Genomic DNA, 24,031 nt, shown 5'->3' with positions numbered 1-24,031 from the left:
ACTAAAAAGAATATGATATACCTATAAGATGAATAAGGAGGTTCTTAACATTGTCAGTCAGTCATCTCTTGCAAGATACAATGCTTGATAGATATCTTACAAATCTTCATAATATTCTGTAGAAGTCAAGAGAGTAAACTCTCATGTGGACATTCCTTATTCAACTTTCATCATCCTTATTTGGAATTGTCCTAAAAATGCTTAACAACCTATTTACTATAATCATAATTATTATCCACATAGCCTATGGATGTAGTATGATGATTTGATCAAGCACAAATAGAAAAGTTCAAAGGAAGAGAAACTAAGAAGGAAAGAAAGCAAAAAACAGATGGATGGTTGAGTAGATAAATTATAAGTTATTGAAAAGCTGAAGAAGAAATAAGAGAGAAAGCTAGAATAATAAAAAAAAAATAATAAAAAACCTAAGCAAAGTTGGGCCAAGTTGAACTTCTAGGTGGATATTGTTCCAGAAAAAGGGGATAGCAGTCAAGAAGGTCTACTTCCATAAACACTGTAAGAGCAAAAACTCAGGGGCAGTCCACTCTTTATGATCTAATTGGGTGGGCAGAAACTATTGGAAGCAGGCAGTTTTGTAGATATCCAAGTCCTAGGCCTTGGAGAGCTTTAAAAATTACCACCTTGAATTGCACCCAGAAGCTGAGAATGCAGCTCTTGAAGTACATGGGCAAACTAGGACATGTCCATAACAACTCAAGTTGCTGCATTCTGGACCAGTTGTAGCTTCCAAGTGGTATTCAAGGCTAGGCCCCTGTAGAGCTCATTGCAAGTCTAAATAGGAGGTAACTAAGGTTGTAACTGGCACACCAAATGAAATTGTGTAAAAGCTGTCTTGGACACAGCTCCTGCCTGTCCCAGATATGCCTAATTTCACATGTATAATCATGTACAATATGCATATAATTATACTGATTTTTATTTCTGATAGTTCATGATTTATTCTGTCAAAATCATGAAAATCTGTATTGTGAAGTGGGTAGAGAAGTATTTAAATATTCTGCTTCAGGAAGTGAAAGTCTTGTACTGGCCATAGTTCACACAACTAGACCACTTCTGTGAAAAATTAATTAATATGATGGCCAGAGTCAGGGCATTATGGCATTCAACCTCCATACCCTTGGACAGCAATGAAGATGATACAGCAAGATAGGTTAGGCTTATTATCAAAGCAGTTTTGACTTTCCTTGATTGCATTCTCAGAACACAATTCTGCACAACTCTCCAGTTAAATTATCCATGAATTAAAAAGCTTTAAATGTATCGTTCTGTATGGGATAGATGATCTATTATTCAATTTTAGTTTTCCTATAAATGTGATTTTATATTTATAGATATGTTCTTAATTTTATATAGCTATGTTCTTAATTTTAATTGTCTCTGATAATTTGCTAATAATGGTAAGTGTTTCTTTCAATAAGAATGTTACTTTTCAACAAAGGATAGATTATTTTGAGATTGAAAACATGAATAATTGTCAGTAGAGAATCTTCAACTAAGAGTTTAATTACAATTTCTAGACGAATTTCTCTGGCTACTCCCCGTCAACTTTATAAATCTTCCAACATGACTCAGCGGTGGCAGCGAAGGGAGATTTCAAATTTTGAATACCTGATGTTTCTCAATACTATAGCCGGTGAGTCTTTCTGTATATTTATTCTTCATAATATGTTTAAATTTATCAATTTTTTTATAACATGAATGGATGGAGTACAATATTCCTCTGTGATGTAAATGCAGCTTTATGATTAGTTCTGAAAAAGTATATAATATTATATTGGAAAAAGAAGAATTTATTACTCTTCAGATTTATTTTATGTGGTAGTAGCTAGTGTTTTTCTTTTTACCATTTACTTTAGTGACATCATGGTCTGAAGCTTTATTAGAGTCAGCAAACCACTGTTAATGTGAGACTGGAAATAATTATAGAAAAATGTAATTTTGTTGTGTTGTAATTCTTAGCAGTAGCAGCAAGATAGTAAAAGAACAGTATTCAGCTTAGTTCAGATGGTACTTCAATAGTGTTATGATTAAATTACAGCATATTTTAAGTACTATGAACTGTGATCATAATTAGTCTAAAATTAAAAAGCTTTTTATCTATATTAATACAAATGATTTTATTAATGCATATAACTAATTAACATATTATACCACATTGATATTTATATTGATATGGTATCTGATACTGAGAAATTCAATTTATTCAAGTCTTCAATATTTTATAGCAATCCTTTTGTGCAACCGTTTTGTTACAGGTAATTTTTTTTCCTGGTGGAACTGAAAATTCAGTTGACTAACCAGAAAGCTTTACTTGTTTTGTATCACATTCAATAAATATGTGGCTTCTAAATTATGTGGAAGCTTCAGCAAGTGGAAATCATGGAGATGAGATGAGTGATTTGTTGAATGCTAGTAAAGAATTTACAAGTGCTAGTCCAATACTAATTTATTTCTATATTTTTTAATTAGATTTCTATCTCACCTTTCATTCAGGAGCTCAGTACTATATATGATCTATAACCATAAATCTTATTTAATATATTTTTGATATTAGTATCTTCTGATATAGTAGTGTATTATTATGTGACATAAACCTTCTTAGACAGTATTCTCTTTACTTTTACAATAACAGCCAGCATCCATCTCAACAGTCCTAGGCTAAATGACCCAGTATAAAGTATGTTACTACATAATCTAGATTACACACTTGTTTTGGTAACTCATTATTATTGCAGATTTCTCTTTTCTTAACCTCTTTCTATTACCATCACTATTTTTCTTTCTGTCCTTTTTTCAGTAACAATAATTTCAGTTTTATTTTGTTTGTTTTTTACTTTTCCCTAATCTAAATCAGTAAGTGGATACCCCTTGGTTTTCATCATAGACTTTGTGTAACATACATCCTTGGTGCTCTCTGAGCTTGGTTTTTTCCTAGTTGGGTAATGAAACATCTGCAAGCAAACAACAAAGCTCAGAGAGCACCAAAGACTCCACAGTTCAACCCTGAGCTACAGATATTCTCTTCTATTGGAACATACATATGATTTTTACACCTGCATAGAAACTCTCATCAAAAACTACCATGGTTGTGTTTTTTTGATCAGTTGGCCTACCAGTTTGCACATGCCTAGGGATACAATCCCTCTCTTTCTTTGAATGCCTGGAGAAGTATATAACTTCAGAATTTACCATCAAAACCTCATAAGCTGCCACCCAAACAATACCATGAGAAGATAGCCAATTTCTTAATAAAGGCACATTAAACCCATACTATCAGCAGAAGACCTTATCCAGGACCATTAGGTCTTCAACATATTTATCTAATCTGAAAAGTTCAGGTCAGTAGTACTTCAGAATAACTTACTGCTATTGAGGTAGGGACACTTACTGGGTCTAAGAGGGTGTAAAAAATATACATCCACATCATTGTATATCTTTAGTTTAAAAAGTTCCTGAATTTGCAGTAGAGGTAGAAGCATTCTAGACCTGCATCCTCCCTTGGACTGTCAACCAACCTAGGAATTTTAAGAAATAAATGTATGGCAGTAGTAAAGGGTGATTTAAAGCTACAGGGTACCCAGATAATTGGCTACTGGATATTGATTCTAATTTTCACCTCCTCAGCCGTTTCACCATAACCTCTTCAAAATGCCTGCTGTTCAGCTCCATAACAGAAAATCCTCTCTGTACTTTGTATTATGTATAAGCCTAACTAATTTTCCTTGATCTCTTGGTGCTTTCGGTACCATCAAACATGGTATTCTTGTGGACCATCCCTGGGCAATTAGAGATCGCTGGGATGAACAGTTCTGCAGTGATTCTGAAAGGGTAGTACCATTCTGTGGTGGTGGGAAAGGAGAGTTCTACTCAGAGATTTCTGTTCAGTGGAGCGCCTCAGGAATCTCTCCTCTCTCAGCTCCATTTTAACAACCACATGAAACCACTGCAGGAAGCCATCTGTCAGCATGAAGTTCAGTGTCATTAATATGCCAATGACATCCAGTTATGCATCTCATCCCCAGAATTAACAGGTGATGCTGGAAGTGCTGACCCACTGCCTAGAGGCTGTCAGGGTCTGTACGTAGAGGAACAGACTTCAGTTGAATCCCTCCAGGACAGAATTCTTTGATTCCAGGGAAATTCCATCCCTGACTCTGATCAGAGTTGTACTCCCCCAATTAGAGGCAATCCTCATTTTGAGAGTTTTACTATTCTCACACCTTGTGTTTTAAGAGCAGATGGCAGCTGTGGCTAGAAGGGCTTTGTACAGTTATATTTTGTGTGCCAGTTATGACCATTCCTGGACTAGGAAGCCCATTCACAATCAGTCATACCCTAGTCACCTCCCACTTGGTCTACATGGGACTGCTATTGAAGAACATTCAGAAAATATAGCTGGTACAGAATGTCAAGCCCAGGCAGTGATGGGTGTGTCCCAATATACACAGATGACCTGTCTGCTTCAGGAGCTACATTAATTGCTAGCTGGCTTCTGAGTGTGATTCAGGGTGCTGATTGTCACCTTTAAGGCCCTATATGGTCCCACACCTGATTATCTGAGGTGCCACCTTTTCCTGTATTCATCTACCTGTCCAACCAGACCAAATAGCTCAGTTCCCTTCAGCTCCCATCCTTGAGGGATTATCACTCGATGGGATCTCAGAAGGAAATATTTTCAGTAGCTGCTTCCGCTCTTTGGAATTCCCTTCCAGCAGATATTTGGTCAGCTTTTTCCCTTTTTTCCTTTAGGGTAATTATGAAGTTCTACCTATTCTGTCTTGCATAGGAGAATGTTGTAAATCAAGGTTGGATATACAGGCACATGGCATTGGTATTTATCTTTTTTCCTTTTTAAAATTTTATATGTATTTGAGGTCATTATATGCTGGCATTGTCAACTGCCCAATGCCTTCAGGACTGGGCAACATACAGACAAGTGAGTGAGTGAGTGAGTGAGTGAGTGAGTGAATGAATGAATGAATGAATGAATGAATGAATGAATGAATGAGAATCAAGGAATCAAGGGCTCAGTTGGTAGACCTAAAAGGAGCTGCAAACAGATATAAATTGGAGTGGGGCAGCTAATATATTCAAATAAATAAATAAAATAAAAACTCCAAAGGAAATAGTGGAAGAAGTTGTTCTGGAGCTGTTCCTTCAAGCTGTTCCTGCTCTGGTGAGATTTTGGTATGAAAGCATCACCCAGAAACAGGATGCATGGGGTTGGAAAATTAACAGATTTATCCTGCTGTAGTTATGCATTCACTCTTGTTACTGTGCCCTTTGCATGGAACAGTACTATAGCAGCATTCTTCCAGACATCAGGCACAGATATAGTCTTCAAAATTATATGTTAAATAAGTAATTCAGCTATTCCATAAGCAAGCCACTTCCATATCTTAACATTTTAACATTTTTCCATTTACATCATCTACACTTGCAGTCTTACAGTTTTTAAACATTCACACAAGTTTATGTCTTCCTTTTCATCAGTTTTTTTTCTTTGACATTTATAGCATTCATTTCAATTCCATTCTTGACATATATCATTATCATTCCCTTCCCATATACTTCTCTGATATACTTCTTCCCGCATTCCTTCCATTCAACTTCATCTCAGGTCATTTTATCACATTTAGTTTCAATTACATTCACTTAACTGGAGCTGCCTTGTTTAGGACTGCACCACATCAACATGCTACATTAACAAAGGAACTTTCCTAAATTGTAATCAAGTCTAATCCTGATTCTTTGTATACTTTCTCTGGTTATGTACAGTTCATTACTACTATTTCTTATTTAAGTGTTTGTTATCTTCTGTTTTAATTATGCTGGCACCATTGCAAAGATGAGAGAAAGAGTTTGGGCTCAGAGTCCCTGAAACCATGGACTCTTTGATTTTCCTACTGTTTCTCTATCCTGCTGTGTGATATTGCCTACCAAATCATTGTTTCTTTAGAGGATTGCAACAGGACTTCCAACAGGATACGTTCCCAAGTTCCATAAATTACTAAAGAGTAATAAGTTAGGGAGAATCTGCTTTAAGTTTGCTGAATGGAAATTATTGATGAATAAATTTTCATTGCAAAATAACCTCTAATAGATGGGCAATAAAGAGCAGAAATAGTGCATGTATAGATTATATTAAATATTAATTAGGAACCTAATTTATATTTCTGTCTTGTTTAATAATGTTATAAGTTCTTCCATAGTGGTCCTGTCCTCATATCTCTTTTTCCACTTGGGGGAAAAATAGAATTTCTTGCTGAAATGTCGTCTTCAAAATCTCTGAAACGTGTTTACAATATTTCTTACTGTCCTGGACTTGCAAATATTCCTCTGATGTTACTTTCATCTGTGCTTTTTAAGAAAGCACAAATCAAAGAATGTCAATGTTCTATTCAGTAATAAAATTACAGTTATTAATCAGAGATGGTTTGCTAATGCAAAATTCTCTTCGTTTGCCTAACTAGATCTGAAGCTTAGAATCCGTTTAGAATTCTGAATTTGAGAACTCTCATTTTGACAAGCAGTTGCATTCTCACTTCATTCTGCTTCTAAGGTTTTTGCCTTTTTCCTACCCTTCTTGTCATTGAACATATTTCATCATGTTTACAGCTCTGTGTGTTTTTTTTCCAAAGGTAAACATAGCACTCTGTTACTTATCAATCATGCTAAGTTTTATACTCTGCCTGCCCTGGTTTTTGTCTTTAGTTTGTAGACTTAAGACTTCCTGACTGGATTATATTATACTATGGTCAGTTCCCAGAGATCCTTTGATTTATATAGTGCAGAAGGAAAGATCACTATTTTACTTTTCTTACTGAGTAGTAAAATGGAGTATATAGAACAGAAACTCTGCTTTACAAACAGCAAGCATTCACTGCTTATTTTTCTGAATTCGGGAACAATATAGAAGAGCATAATATTTGAAGTAAATTATCCATTACAGTACTGGTCACTACAATATTTGAATCTATTTATAGTTAGCAGGCTTATTGCATTACATACCAGAATGCATTTAATGTTAAGTTTAAAATCAATATACTTAGTATATCGTAAGTGAAAATACTGAAGACAGCAAAGCAATCTAAATACCCTGTTAGAATGTATTCCCTAGAAAAGATGGAAAGTATTGCTTAAGTAGAACACATAACATGAGAAAGCTTTAATAAATAAAAGAGACTGTATAAAAAGGATGAAGAATATTCCACCCTTATTTAGGATGGAAAGTATCTTTACATTATAGTCTAAAACTGACATGTTTAGGTAATGAATTCAGCCTCATCTCTTCTCCTTGTTCCTCCCTCCCTTCCTTTTTAGCATTTTCCACATTTTTACTCTGTAATGTACAAGCCCTCACTGGTTAATTATGTATATATTTAGGTACTGCATGTGTTGGGCTTATTATTGTCATCTAATTAGATGTAACTTGAACTGCTTGCTTCTAGAAAAACCATTAAAAATTCTCTCCTAATGACCTAGAGATGACAAAATGTCTGTAAAGTGTGAAGAAGCAGACAAGCACAGGAACATCGCTTTTAAAGAGTGTTAATCCAGATGCCGCAATCATCTAATTAAACAATATTTTGCTGTCATTAACATTTTCACCAAGGAATTGCAGTTATAATTTCTTTGTCAGCTGTCTCTATATCACTTTCCTTCAAAACTAAAGTGCCATATAAAAACATTAAATTGGATGGTTTAATTAAAAAGTTACTTTAATGAAGAAACATTGAATATATTTCTGAAATTTCATTTTTCTGTGCCTTAGGTTTTATTGTTCAAGTAGTTTAGTGTTATAGGCTAGCAATATTTAATATTCAGGCTTTAATCTTAATCTTTATAAACCTAGCTGAGAGAAATTTTGCTCCTTCAGTATAAGTAAATCGTATGCCAATAAAAGCATGTCTTTCTGTAGTTCATTTTGTAGCTAAGCAAGTAGCAGAAATCTTTGTGCTTAAGTTATCAGGGATAGTGTAACAAATAAAATAGGCCTCCTGACTGCCATTGTGCTGCTAACCTTAACTGGAAATGTAAGATGTCTCCTGGGGGGAAACAGGTACCTTTTATACACGGAGGTGTAAATATCCAAGCAGGCACACAGAGGAATGTGAGAAGTAACCTGTGCAGATCTCACTGTTCCTTCCAGTGGCAGACACCACTGGAAGTTAAATCAGCATACATTGGGTCAGGCATTCTAAAATAGCTATAATCTTATGGTCAGAACATTAAAGACATGAGATGTTGCTTAAGTTAGGAAAAGATTATATGGCAGTACATTTTTAACAAAGTGTACACTTCATAAATAAAATGTGTGATCTATCTGTTTTGGAAAAGGCAATATTTTCTACCAATTAAAGGATGCAGCACTATGTGCTACTATGGCAGAGTTTTTATGATATTTTACAGTAATATTTTATACTGATTATGTTATTGTAGTGTATTTATTAGTAAATGAGTGACTATTGATAAGTATACAATATAAGGTAGCTTTTTTTTCTTAGTTTGTATTTTTTATTTGTATGGGGTTCTCTTTTCTAATTTTTTAAAGTTCTTTTTTAAGTTTAAAGATTGTTAATTGTGTATATATAAAATTTTTAGAAAAAATGTTTTTTTTAAAAAAGCTAGACACTTAATATATGGTAGTCCACTGAATGCAAAAAGCATAGGTGGGGGAGAGTACCATTAACAAACCTGACAGGCTACACTTAATTCATTGTGAAGCAAGGCGTATGCCTAGAATTTACATGTCAGCTCTTTGTGTATGATCAAGTATAATAGATTTGATGCATATTAAAATAGAATCATAGGTAGGTGCCACTATGATTTATATATATTAATTGCTTATTCTGCCCATACGTTGTGCACATACAAACCCTTTCATGATCAGTTAACCTGCATATGTAGAAAATCCCAGTATGCTACTTATATAGGCTTTGTATAGCAGAACTCACAAATAATAGAAGTTTGGGGTTGAATCTGCCACTTCCTATCTTTTTGGCGATAGGAGAAAGATTTGAATACAAACAGACATCATGTTGTTAGTAGTTTGGTTGAACTTCCATAATTTTTGTAATATTTTATCAGGACGTACCTATAACGATCTCAATCAGTATCCTGTGTTTCCATGGGTATTAACAAATTATGAATCAGAGGAGTTGGATCTAACCTTGCCAGGAAACTTCAGAGATCTTTCAAAGGTATGTTTCAGTTGTTTGTTTATTGAAATAATTAAGCTTATTTCTATTCTATGAAAGAAAATACTCATTCTGGCTGTTGGGAAACCAATTTTAATTATTATAGCATAATGCAGGATCTCTATTATTAGTGATCTTTTTGAAAGTACTACCATACTGCATACAGAATATTGCAAATATAGTGTAATGTTACAAATTCTAGTTACAAGATCCTCAGTGTAAAGCAAGTGTTCAGAGAGACTTTCTGAGTTTTTCAGAATTACCACTTTTTGTTCAATACTTTAGATTTAGTTCTATTTAATTTGTAGGGTAAAAAGGAAATCAGATTTTGTATTCATTTCTTGTTATAATCTAAATTGTAATGTTGTTGTTGTTAATTGTATGCCACCAACACCAATCTGGCTCAGTGAGGCTTATAACACAACATACAACATCACATGTTGCAATACAATAAATAATACTTCCATGGTACAAAACTCATGATATACCATTTTTTTTTTTAAAAAAATATCAGTTCAGTCATTTCAGATTCTGAGACACTGCCTGGACAAGTCCTTGCAGTTTTCTTGGCAGGTTGTTTGCCATTGTCTCCTTCCTGGGGCTGAGAGAAAATGACAAGCTCAAGGTCACCCAGCTGGCTTTGTGCCTAAGCGGGACTAGAATTCAGAGTCTCCTGGTTTCTAGCCTGGTGCCTTAACCACTACACCAAACTGGCTCAGTAGCCATGTACAGGGAACTGTTTACAGCAGAACCTTCTGTTCCCCAAGACGTATTGTCATTATCTACACCTCAAGCTTTTCCCTCTATTGGAAAGGGCTACTTAACATCTGTCTTATTGTAATATTGTCAACCCATTTACCATTATTTTCTAATATATTGAATTAATTCTGTGGCCATATTAGAATTGTATAATACCTTTCAAGCTTTTGCCATATAAAATAAATCAATTCAAAAAGTAAAGCCCTAATTTCAATTCAGTGTACTTGGAAACAAATAATCCTACACAAGGTAACAATTTTTACATTTATCAGTGCAGCACATCAGGTTGGTTTTGTTATATTTAGGGTGTTTCTGTTTAGAATATAGGAAAAACTCAGAAAATTTTAAACATCTACTTTTTGATATAATCAATTACTTTTACAAACTGGAAAAAACACTATATTAAATAATGTATTTTAGAAGCATCCTTTTTTGTACTTTCCAATCTATTGCAATGTTATCAACACAAACCACAACACATTTAAATTAAGCAAAGTAATGTACTGTATGTGTTTGTCAAACATATCTAGCACTAGTTTCATTGTTGCAAAATCTTATTGTTACTGAGTATCAAGCCTTACTGACTTCAGTGGACATTTTTCCAGGAAAGCAGGAGTAAGATTTTAGCTTTATTAGAAATAATATTGTGCAAAAAATTATGAAGGATCCACTCCAATATTTCTCATTAGAATGTTTTTTAACTAAATCTTCGGGAATAGGTGGGTGGGTGGATATATGGATGGATGGATGAATAGATGGATATAGTACTGTATACATATACACAATTTTATTATAAACTAATAGTAATAGAATGTCTAACCAAGGCTAAGAAGTCAGTTTCTGTTAGCACCAGTAGTATATTGACTAAATGGTACTATTGCTTGTGCTGCTAATACTCTACAGTATCCCAAGTCCAGAAAGCCCACTTTTCTATTCCACAATCTTTTGCATCCTCTTACTGTCAAAGTCAATTTGCAGTGTAACAAAAGGTACGGTTATTCAAAAAGTACAAAAAGTACAAGCTGAGGCATTCCTGGGTACATGGAATTGGACACAATTCTCCTTCATGTTTATAGAAAGTATTTTTATATATGTAATCAATTAATTGCTAATTCATTGTTGTCATTTTTGCTTGTCTGTTTCAATGAACAGCTATAATCATACATCAACGTTTTACAAAATGTTTTAATTACTTCTAAGTGTTTTAGGAGTTTACTCTAAATGAATTATTTATTGTTCAAACTCAATAAATAATTTTAAAAGTAGCAAATATTTAATAATTAAACAGTCAATTCAAAATGTGGTCACATTAAAATATAATCTGATATCTGATTCAAATAGGTTACACACAGTCATCTTTGCCCATACGTAAATATTCTATTTCTGCTCTTTTGCCCTTAAATAAGGCATTTCCTTTCCCTTTTTCTAGGAAATGACCTACAAAGGTACTTTTAAAGTACATAATTAGTTCTGTAATTATTCAAAATAGCCCCAGGAACAGTTCTTGGAAGTCTGGACTTAGAACTCAGGATAATTTTGTGTGTCATTGTAAAGATACAGCTTTATATTACCAGTTTTAAACCTTGGTTTCTGCTTTTGTTAATTGCCCAGTTGAACAGGAAATTTCATGAGTGGGCAACTCTTGCACTGTTTTTTTTTTAATGCAGCATTTGTCTTCATATTTCATTATATATTTTAATTGGAAGTTTGAAAAACAAGGTAAAGTATTTGTCAAGGTGTTTTATCAGTTAGACATTTGAGACTTCAACTTATATTCAAGACATAGAAAAGGTCAGAGGTTACATTTATTGTTTGACAAGTTGAAAAGCTAATGAAAGAGACTGTCATAGATCCATAGATTATCTCGGCATGAACAAGCCATCAGGAGATCTGCTTATTTTCAACTTGATTGGATATTCCTGTAAGAATACCACTAAGCATTCAAATAAGAAATATTTTTGCAATTTTTATTTCATGCTAGATTTCCTCTAAGAAAAATAGTTTAATATGGTTTTCCTATATAAAATTGTATAATACTAAGTTGTTATGAATATATGACTTTGGCATCCTGTATCGTCTCTCCTCATTAAAGAATAAATAGGCTTTTCCCTCATTACTTCCAATCATACAACCTACAATAGGATGTAGCTCCATCACTAACTGACAAATTCTTCTAATATTAACCAATGTGAAACACATCACACACACCGATCTGCCAAAAGGATTTTTTTATTATTATTAATCACAAAGTTCTTTACTGGCAGATGATAACCATAATCAGTTACTTATATTATTGCTTCAATTTACAGAAAAGGAAGTAATAATGCCTTGAGGTTTATAAATGCATTAATTGTACTCATTTAATGAGTGCACAATGGAAGTGTGATTTTTTTTCAAGCAAGAAAATCTTTATATAACCAAGTGATTTGGTTAAGCGACTGTCTGGCTAAAGCAATGCTAAAGCTTTTCCATTTCCTTTACTTATAACTTTTTATTTAATTGGGAGCTAAACAAAACTAATTTATTTCCCATCCAAAGTTCAATTCTTTTTTTACTTAATCAGTTAATGTATGTTAACTTGCTAGTTATAAAGTTATTGGAATTCTCCTGGTATCATATCTATTTGTAATTGGAAAGAAGCAGTAATCAGATGCTAGGAACAGTTAAGTCATTAAACAAATATTTGGCAACCCTATACTGTATGAGAGAACTATACATTTATCAAAGAAAGTATATGTTTAAATATCAGATTCTTGGATCAAACAATATATGAAAATAATTATTTGGATGCCTTGCCTATGCATATCTTGAAAAATGGTAGTACAATATGGATTAGATGGGCTATGGCTGGATCCTGCTATAAATCTGTGAACTTGTAAATACGTTAATAAAGCAAATCTCCAAGACAATGTTTATTTCAGAGAACATTAGCAAGTGAAATGTCAACTAATAAATAATATTTTTCTTCGGATGTCATATAAACTGTTTTTTTTTTCAGGAAAAACAATTAACCATCACTTCAACAATAATATTTAATAACATTTTGCATTCATATAAATTGACTTTATCTTGCTTGGAACCTCAAATTTTGGGGAAGAAATAAGTATCTTAATATCTTAATAGTATATTTTAGAAAGCTTTTTCCAAAACTGAATAAATAGTTCGTTAGTTCCATTTTGCCTCTACATTATCCAGTAATGGCACTCTTGGAGTTCTTCAGGGCAATGCTATTCTACAATAAGCTCACCAGCATAACATGAGAATAATAGCAGCCACCCATTTAAGTTCCTCAACCACTAATATTGGGAGACATACTGAGTTTTAGGAAGCAGACTGCACATTGCTACAGATAATCTCAAAGATATCTTCAGGTCAGAAGACAGAACAGAAAACTCATGAGGTCTGCAAAAAGAGTACAATATGTTCACAGGTGTCTGAGGAGAGACAAGGTGGGAATATACTAATCTGAATGCCATAACATCTTCATGCAAGTGATGCAGCTGCCTTGCATCAGATGTTATGGTGTCATCACACAATCACATTTGCATGATGTTTGTGTCATCATGTTGACATTGTGGATTGTCAAGATGCCACTAGTTCTTGGATTTGAGCTAGTATTTATGGATTTGATCAGCTTGGGCAATGATCCTAGTCAAAATAAACATTACATCATGTCCTACTACTGCTTAGTTCTGGGAATCCTTTGTCAGCAGGATTAACTTCTAATTCTCATATTGAAATGGAGCTAGTATCAGTTTCAGATACTGTAAATTGTAGCATAAACATACAAAATGTTTGGTTAAAATAAATACATGTACCTAGCCTTTTATGTGAGTTCATTCACCTTCTTCTGCAACTATTTCTTCTGCATGTACAAAAGTTATTGTAATGACACTACTTTGTGGCATTTTAAAATTGCACCAAGCATCCATGGCATTTTAGAACAGGTTATCTGTGAAAGGAACCACACATTTTCCTTATTGATTTAATGTATAGAGTTATACTTTAAAAGAATTGAATGGTTGTGTTTTCAAAAAAAATATATTCTGGAGCAGGATTCAAATGCAAAATAATTTTAAAGTTTGCTGAAATCAAATGTCTTAGTCTTTTGTATAAAATGAAAATAGGCTAACGTGTTATGGATGGACTATCAAAATCATACTAGGATCTGTCCAGTTAGCATCAGGTATTGAACAGAAAACTTTAAATCGGTTATTCATACATCTTCCTTACATGTATTCCTCTACATGCCTAATGAGAAATAATTTCCATTGAGTTCAGTGAGGTTTACTTCAATGTAATTTGATATAGGATTGAAGTCTCAGTCTTCTGTTACAAACCCCAATAATTTATGTAGAATTACATTGGCTACCATGGCTTTGTTTGTTTTGGAACAATTATGTTGTGCTTTTCCACCAAAACAATTCCCAGAACAGTTTTCAAATAATATATAAAAATAGTCATGCCAAGAAAATGCATCACAATTAAAGCAGCAATTAAAATCAGCAGGCAAAACCATCCCATAGTAAGTACTTATTTCTATTTTAGAGGTCATGAAAGAGAAAGGGAAATACATTATTCTTTTAATGAAGGATTATGTGCCATTAACAACTGAAGTAAAACTCCCAGTTCCAGTCCCTGCTGTGATTACTACACAACATTCCTTTCCTGTCAAGTCTGATCACAAACATACTTAAAATAAAATGTTACTTTTTTTTTCAAATCCTATCACATTTTTTTCCAATCCTATCACATTTTTTTCAAATCCTATCACATCAGTTCAAAGCTAGGCTGTATCTTGTTGAATAATCAGAAGGCAAAGCAGTAAAGAAATAATTATTTAACTATTAATTAATACTAAAGTATAATTTATATTCAAAGGACTGCTTTTTTTGTACAGAATGGTGAACCAGAAAAGGCTAAAAAGGTTGAGTAGCCTGTGAAACCTGAATAAAATGAAAAATGTAAATATTTATTTTATTGTTCTTCCAGTAGTTGGAAGTTGCCTGGAAAAGATTAAGAAATGGGTCATGCTTTCCTTTCAAGAATGTTTAGTGAGGTCTTGCAGTGCAATCTGCATCAGATAAGCTTGATCCTAAGGGATTACTAAAATATTTTGCACACATGAGAAAGCTATTAGCATACCCTTGACACAGCAAAGTATTAAACAATGAGAATGTTTAGGGAAATCAAAATTCCGGTATAACATTAACTTGTAGTATAATTATCTGCAAGATAGAACCTGTGAAAAACATTTGTTTTTTTGTTTGTTTTTTAAATCTGAAATAAATATATCTTGCTTCATATTTACCAAACATTTATTTACAACCTAGAACTAATTCTTTAAGAATCTGGAATGTATAGTCAATATATTCCATGCTTTATTTTGATTATGTTTATAATAACTTAAGTTGGTAGTATACTGTGTTGGCTTGATATCTTGGTAGATATGTTTATAATATCTTGACTTACTCTTTCTAAATATATATTTAAAATAAATGCAATAAATTATATATTAGATTATAGAATAAAGCAATGATTGTATGACCATAAGATTATGGTGATCATTGTTTTAACATTTAATTTTGGGTTAACTAATAAATATATACCTGAAATTTATTGTAGTTTAGGTTCTTTTAAATGTTCAGAATATTTTGTTTTTTTATTCATTTTATTAATATCAGTATAATTAGTCTACCCAAAGGCAATGAACTGAGCTAAGATGATCCACCTGCTGTACAGTGTAAGCTGAGATTTCAAATGTTTCTTGGTAGAGGGGGAAATAATTTCACTCTGATTTCATTTACAGGAGAAATAGTACAAAAAATGTGCAAGCTATGGGGCACTGCCGGTCATTTTTCTATGTGATGTCCCTTTACAGGAAATAGAACTGACATCATTTTTGAAGTTAAAACTTGCATTGTGGAGTAGATTGCTCAGCTCATTTCCTTCAGCAGATTGCCTTTGGCTGGCTTAATGATGTTTTAAGAAAAAGAAGAGAAAATCAGGTCAGCCACTGATCTGCCCATCTGGTTTCCTCAACTCATAATATGAAATCCACCATTCAGAAGAAAACAGCACTGGAGACCTCATTGATTATGAATTTAATATGATTTAAGAGCAATAATGATGTGGATGATTGGACTGAATGGAGTCAATTGATTTTGGAGCAGGATCTGTATTATCTAGGTTAAAGTAATTGAATAAAAGAACTGGTCTGGATGGGTTCAATGGGGTGGAAATTAAAGAACAATGTTAAGTGATTTGGTTCGACAGCTATTTGATTTATCTTCTGGAAAATTTAAAGTCTTTTGAAATGTGCATATATACATATAAATTAATGTATGGAAATTCAATCAAAATTTGTGTTCTCTATTTCCATGACATATGAGAAAAGTTGAACTGGTCATTCTAGGTATGTTGGTTAAAATAAATATATAAATTGAGGAGAATTAACAATTTCCACAGGAAACCAGAAGTTTCTGTTCAGGTAAAATGTGGATAAAGTATGATAAAGCAAAAGAGTTTAATAAAGTTATTAGAATGTCCTAGAATATGATAAGATAAAGGGACAAATTATTCTGTGTTTTCTTTAGTGTGTTACTACAAGCTTTCATAGTATATCAGTGTTCACCATTCATAGCACATTAAGGAGGCCAATTAGCATAAGAAAACTTAAAATAATTATTTTCCAGTATACTAAATAGGCCAAAAAAAGGGGGAGGGTCTGTTCTGTTTTCTCTTTATAAAGAATAATCTTTATATGAAAACTGGTTGTATTTATGAAAGGTTCTTATTTTTTCAAGCTGTATGCATATTCAGACCACAAAAAGCAGAAACAACAAAAGCAGAAAAAAACACCACTGGTTGTCACAACTCAAACCACTCAAACACATACTAGACAACGATACTCCACTTTCCTAGGCACTGGGTGACAGGTTCATATTTGCATACAGACCCAACATGGAGAAGATTCCCATATGCAACAAACAACAACAGAACAGTAATGCTAAAATAGAACCATACCCTGCAACAAATCAAGATGTTTACTTTGTCCCCACATTTACACCAATAGCACCACCACCGGCCCAACAGCTTCACATACAAGATTGGAGATGCCTTCACATGCTCTTCCCCTAATGTGATATATACCATGATCTGCCTGCAAAGCCCCCCAGGATTCTATGTAGGACAAACAATGGACAAACATAGGGCAAAAGAATTAATGGATACAAGTGTGGCATCAAACCAAGGACCAACAAAACATTTTAACCTCCCAAGGTTCTCTGTTACACAGTTCAAAGTAACCGTTCTGGAACAAGGAAACATTACTAGCACAATTGAGCAAGAGACTGAACTCACATAAATAAGATTTCAGGCTACCTTAGAAGGTCTCAGCAAACACAATGGGTTTTAACACAGTACAAGTATTAATTGAAAAGATACATGTGTGTCTCACATGTAACCTGTATCTGAAAAATCACCATCTTCCCATTGCTTCTCTCCCTGTCTTATCCCAATTTGAATCCTACATGAATGTAGCCACTCATGAAGTGAGCTGTAGTTCACAAAAACTTATGTCTTTAATAAAATATGTTGGTTTGAAAAGATGCTACCAGACTCCTCCTGATTTTTTTGCTTTGAGATGATCATGACATTTATAGATGTATATCACACAGAAAAAATAATGTGTTAATTTAAGCTTCTCACATGAAATTCCCACTCCATCTCAAGCAGTCCAACCATATTACAGTTAAACAGAATGAGTTATCAGTGTCTGGTTGCTGAATGTCATATACTGCGAATATTAAAGAATGTTGAAGAAAAATGGGATGCAGATTTATAAAGCTTACTTATTTATTCTCTTTACAGCCCATTGGTGCTCTAAATCCAAAGAGAGCAGTCTTTTATGCAGAACGCTATGAGACATGGGAAAATGATCAAACTCCACCTTATCATTATAACACTCATTATTCCACATCTACTTGTACATTATCCTGGCTTGTCCGCATTGTAAGTATTTTTGCCATTTTTACCTTAAGTATCTTGAATGACAAAGCTGTCTTCTGTCTTTTATGTTAAAAAAAATGTTGTTTAATTATAGAACTGAAATTTCAGGGAAACAAGATAAGTCAACCTTAAGGAAGAAGAATCTTAATGTTCCAGTGCAACCTTTATCTCATTACAATTATCTACAGAGAGAGAAGGCTAATGGTAGGACTTAGTATAGTGAGGCAGTATCATTACTGACATTACCCAAGGAATTACAGTATTTGGGGTAACAGTAGCATTAGTGGTATAAGTGAAGATATTTTTTACCTGAGAAGTACATCCCAGTGTCCTTGCATGTGGTTTGACAATTTCAGGGAAGCATTCTCTGCATCACTACAATGGATCCAGTGTTACTGTTTGCCATTGTACAGTTCAGCTGCTTGGGACTCAAAATATCTTTAATTATCTAGTTAATGATGTTACTTTTTTTGTAGAAATTTTCAGAATGAACAAGTTTGGGAACTGATTATTCATTACAAGAGCAAAAATAATGTATTTACATATCATTATCATGCCTTTCAATAGATTGCATGGAAAACAACCAGTTCAAACATAACAGAAACATCAGTGTCAAAGGCAATCAGTAAACGCCAGTCTTTGCACAATAAATATATACAAAGATCATAATAAACCAACCAATTTACAATAATCAAAAGCAATCCCATGCGCTTTCAAAATTACCAGTAAGTGAATTCAGTTACAGAAAAAAATCCATAAACAATAACATGTAAAAGTCATTATGTTTCCTTCTTGGCTAAGGATGAGATTTTGTTGTAATGCCCAGACTGCTGTCAACTCCTTCCACTACATCCTAGAGTAAAATAAATGTCTTTTTGAACAATTCTTAAATATGTTAACATTGATTGTTGTTCTAAGATTATTAGGGAGCACTTTCTCTAGAATCAAGTCCATGTCCCAGAAAGTGGGGGACCAAGGGACCTCCAAAAGTTCTGCAAGGTGGCAAGAGTCGCTGGAGGAGTACGCAAGAAATAAAAGAAGAAAGATTAAACGGAGCATTGCCCAATTTCAGGACCTAAAGACCAAAACAAAGTTTATATTAGGTCATTGTTCTTACAGAGAACAGTGAAGCATCTTGCAATGCAGGGACTGAAGACCCAGATTAAAGAGGAAAGAGGGAATAGATGCTTACAGTCTGGCATGAAACTACCAGGTCCTGCATCAGGAGTATCATTGCATCCATTTTCAGGAAGCAATGGACTAGCAAACATCCATTTAGGCAGGCACTACAGGCTTTAGCCATTCTACTACAAAAACACCCTTTTGTGCACCACTATCACCAAGACCAGAGATTGGGGCCATTCAACAACCCTAGATGCAGGGACTCAGAAAGAGTGCAGGAAAGGACAGTTGAGCTTGTGACAGTGTAAATTAGAAAGTTGTAATGGATTTCCAAGCACATAATCATGCTAAGCATAGGACTGATGCAATTGAATGTTATGATACTGCCAGGCCCAGCCCAAGAACAATGAAGAGTCAGTGCATTCAAACACCAATTCTTTATTTGCTCACACCATACAGACAGGATCTTGCCAGACTAAAGCTACTCTACCTAACCAAAGGGGAAATAACCTGGGAGACTCTAGGGCAGGGCTATCCTGAACCTCTTTGTTTTCCCACCATTGTCTCCCGGACTGGGCCTCCTCTTATCTCTTCTAGCTGCTTTGAATGTGCTCCCTCCTTCCTGAGAACCAGCGGCACCGCCGAAATCCACCACAGATACTGAAAACCCAGGATAGAAAAAAACTGACAATATATACAGTATATATTGTATAAGTTCTTTTGTGTACATCCCTGAATATAAAAAGCAGAACAAAATAAAATAAAAATTAGATTGAAAAAACATTAGGATTATTGGAGAATTTGGTCCATATTTGTATGTGAGCAAATCTAATTTGCGCATCCTTGACCAATACATGGATTGAAATACCATTATCATTAAGTTCCACAATATTTTAACCTAAAAATTAAATTTAATTTTTTAAAAATTAAAGAAAATTAGGGGGAATACTTTTTGAAGAGAAGATGAGATGATGATGGTGATTATGATTTCATATTTATATCCAACTCTTCTTTGTACAGTGCTTTTTAATAATGTGTAAGCTATGTGATAACTGTAGATGAGTCTGCAAAGCACTGTTAAGGATTAAAAATCCAAAAGATAGACACATTACTTTGGTATAAAAGGCTTCCCTGTGGAGTTCAACTATGGGAGATTTTAATCCTTTACTCTGAATCTTCTTACTTTCTGTGTTTGTCTCTGACTCTTAAATAATTTTGTCATCGAAGTTATAATTAAGTTTTAACATAATTCACTGTAATTACCTTTCCTACTTTTTTTATAATCTTCACTTCATATTTAGAATCTCTGCTTCTACTAATAAGCAGCTTCAAAATCTTACTTAAAACTCAAAATAAAGATACACAGTGGTGTGCTGTGCCTTTAAAATTCCAACTTCAGGTTTTATTTTAAGTTGTATTCACACTAATAGGAATTACATTTGACACTATCAGATTGTTTACTGAAAGCTTGCCATTGATTTTATATAATTCTTTAATTAAAAGTCAATATAATAGAACTGTGCAAAATCATTTAGAGGTGTTTTGTTTTGGTGTCAGTCCAGTGGAAATGTCAGCTATGCAAGGACACACATGTTCAGCAACACAAGGAGGTGCTTGAACTGTATTGGCTGAGCCTTTCAGAGGTTGTTGCACTTTGAGCCACACTTCAGCAGACATGGAATGGAATATTCTGGAGAAGGGTTGGCCTGAATAGGAACTCACCTGCTGAGCAATATTTGGTTGCAGCTCCCTGTGTTCTTATTTACTCATTACAGTAAACCCAGTCCTCTTTCCATTTATAGAAAATGCTGCAATGCTAGCATTTTGTTTTAGCATGTGCAAATTCATATACATAGTATTATCTATATTATTTTTATCTATATTGTCTATACCTACCATATAAGTGAAAACAAAACAGATGACATGGTCTTGGCTTCTAGCAATATTTGCTGAAATAAAACTAATTTGGGGTAACTACTTATCCCTCTTGGTAACATGAAAGGAAACCAGTGAAGCTTACTGGATATGTTGCTAATTGTATCTTGGGGAGAACTGACCTCTGATCAAGGAGTTATTTAGAGCTTGGAAGCTCCACATTAAAAAATTATTCTGCCAATAAGGCAATAGAGATAGTAACTTACTTTTTGCAAACTCAGGAGACAATTAGAAAAGATTTTTGTTTGTTTGTTTGTTTCTACTATCTCATTAACCACCTGCTCCTTTAAATGGTGTGGATGGCAGGCTCCTTTCTTGGTTTTGCTTGGACAAGCAGAAGAAAAATATGATCCAGGTTCCCCCCTTCCAACTAAAATGTATTCCAATCCTTCAGACTTACATATGGCTTTGGTAACATACAATAACATACAATACATTAATTACAGCACCAACCCATGATATTTTCCTACAGATTGTTATCCCCCTCTGCCACTTACATAAAAGTACAGATGCAAAGGCCATCCTGATATAAAAAGCAGAATGGGAAGGGTAAACTTTGGCTGCCATAGCTGGAATGTAAAAATCTATCAACCAAAGAAGACAGTTAGCAGCAAAGAAGTTCCTCCCAAAGCCTGTTGTTTACTGTCACCTATTAGTCACCTCTCCATAGCTGGCTGGGGAATTCTCGGAGTTGAAGTCCACACAGCTTAAAGTTGCTGAGGTCGAGAAACAATTGGTAGTGCAAGTTATTCAATCCCAGCAGGCATTATTTGCCAGAAACAGAAAATAGGACATGGCAAGGAGTTTGCTTACAGGCCTTTCACTTCCTTTGTCATCCTGCTGTGTGATTGTACAGGCAAGGAAGACTCCCTGTGCTTTGGTATAATAGATCAGCAGTTCCCAACCTTTTTGGCACCAGGGACCGGTTTCGTGGAAGACAATTTTTTCACGGACCGGGGGGGATGGTTTTGGGATGATTCAAGCGCTTCCTCTTTTTCCCGACCTTTTATTCTTGTTTCTTCACGCCGTTTGGAGATAGCCAATGGCCTTGCTTTCTCTGACAGGAGGCAGAGCCCAGGCGGTAATGCGAGCGATGGGGAGCGGCTGTAAATACTCAGGCTGTAAATTCGATCACTCGCCCACCGCTCACCTCCTGCTGTGCGGCCCAGTTCCTAACAGGCCACGGGCCGGTACCAGTCCGCAGCGCGGGGGTTGGGGACCCCTGTAATAGATCATGACTTCTGCCTTAATATTAAAAAGAAAGGTGTGCGCTGTTTGTATGCTAAATAAATTATGAATAATTGTTGTTCTTTACATTAAGTAACATTCTCACAGCTTTAAACAGTATTTGCGATTGGTTGACAGGTTATTTACAATCCACAGATGACAATAAATTATTTTATTTAACAAACTGGAGTCTTCTGCCTAGACACACTATGTTTAGACATCATGTTCTGTATATCTGTATTTTTTGTTTGGCATTGTTTCACACTCATAATAAAGCTTTCTTTCCAGACTATACTTTTTTCCCATTGTTGCTGCCAAACACTGCATTTTAGGAGACGTTTTATATATACTGTTCGTGCTTAGTTACATTTTTAAGTGATCATAGCTATTATTAACAGAATTTTAAAATTCCCACTGCATTTAATCTAATAATGCAAGCATTTATAATCATCCAACCCCTCTAACCCTGCTTTTGATACTAGGCATTTTCTGTAATATATCATTAGTATGGTATTCACATAACTAAACATACAACTTAACATTTTATTAATGTATTATAAACCGATTAAATCCTATTTTAACATTCTGTTTTTTCATACTGCTAAGGATGTTCAGAATCAGGACCTCCTGACTCCATCAAAGGTCTTTAAACATTCCTACTCCAAGGAACTAAGAGCACAGAACAGACTTAAGCAAGTCGTTATAAATGAGTCATTAGTTCTCCCATGCAGAGTGATTGGAAACTCTTCACTCTGGCATTTTCTATGTCAGGAAAAGTGAAAACAAGTAGAGGTTGTTTTGCCCTTCTGTAATCTTTTGAAGCACCAAGGCTTCATACAGATTCAGGAAGGTCTACATTCAGTTCTGTTCATGTCCCATTTGCCTCAAAGTGAGAGCCACTTTACCAAGCAGCCAAACCCAACTTTTTAGATTTAGCCAAATCTGTTGCCCTTCTATGTGCATTTATCTGGGAGTAAGTACTAATGAATTCAGGAAGTTTTTTGTTTCTTTTGTACAGACTAATAGGTTTGCACTGCAAGTTGTTTTATAGTAAGAATATTATTCTATAGATTTTAAAGGACTATGGCACAAATTATGGAAACATTTTGTACTTAAATTTAAATGTGAATTCCATTAAAGTAGCCTGGCCAGATCGATTTGCAAACAAATCCAGCATAGTCTACTAGGACATTGCTGCAATTCAAAATAGTATTGAGACATCTGCACCCTTTAAAGTAGTGGTGAACAATATTTTCATATCCAGGGACTGCACTTAGTAGATGAGAAGGATGAGGGCTGATGTGATTGTGTGAAATGGGAGGGACCAGTGACATTAAATGGGTGGGTTTATATTACAAATGGGTTGCCACCATTTTCTTTTTAATTGTACATTGGGGATTATACAGTAAATGTGATTTTTGTGTTCTTATTTCAATAAGTTCAGCTTTTCTAGGCTCACACAACAGCTTTACTGTGCTTCGCACTGAAAAACAGTGACAATTTTTTATCACAGTGACAATTTGGAACTGCAGATTGCATTGCTGAAAGTGGGTAACAGGAGCAGGGCAAGCTCTTGTAGCTGTGAAGTTATCTACCTAACTCTGAAGACTGGAAAAATAGAACCATCACTAATTTGATTTGTATAATATCAGCTGATAGTTCAAATATGAGTTCTGACCCTTTGCCGAAGAATTTATTCTCTCATTCTGCGCCATGATAAGGATATATCCTAGTCATCCTTGGCATCTTTGGCATGC

General features: G+C 34.4%; 1 protein-coding gene across 3 annotated transcripts in view; it reads left to right on the top strand.

Moving 5' to 3' along the window:
- Positions 1-24,031, top strand: part of NBEA (neurobeachin) — a 454,810-nt gene that overhangs the window by 356,128 nt on the left and 74,651 nt on the right. For all 3 annotated transcript variants that reach the window (XM_063305700.1, XM_063305699.1, XM_063305698.1), the window contains 3 exons: positions 1,539-1,654; positions 9,112-9,224; positions 17,853-17,993. In XM_063305700.1, coding sequence (XP_063161770.1) covers positions 1,539-1,654; positions 9,112-9,224; positions 17,853-17,993 — 370 coding nt within the window. The remainder of the gene's footprint in view (positions 1-1,538; positions 1,655-9,111; positions 9,225-17,852; positions 17,994-24,031) is intronic.

The sequence above is a fragment of the Candoia aspera genome, chromosome 5 (genome assembly GCF_035149785.1).
Source record: "Candoia aspera isolate rCanAsp1 chromosome 5, rCanAsp1.hap2, whole genome shotgun sequence".
Lineage (NCBI taxonomy): Eukaryota > Metazoa > Chordata > Lepidosauria > Squamata > Boidae > Candoia > Candoia aspera.
This window is presented reverse-complemented; position numbering and strand designations above follow the sequence as displayed.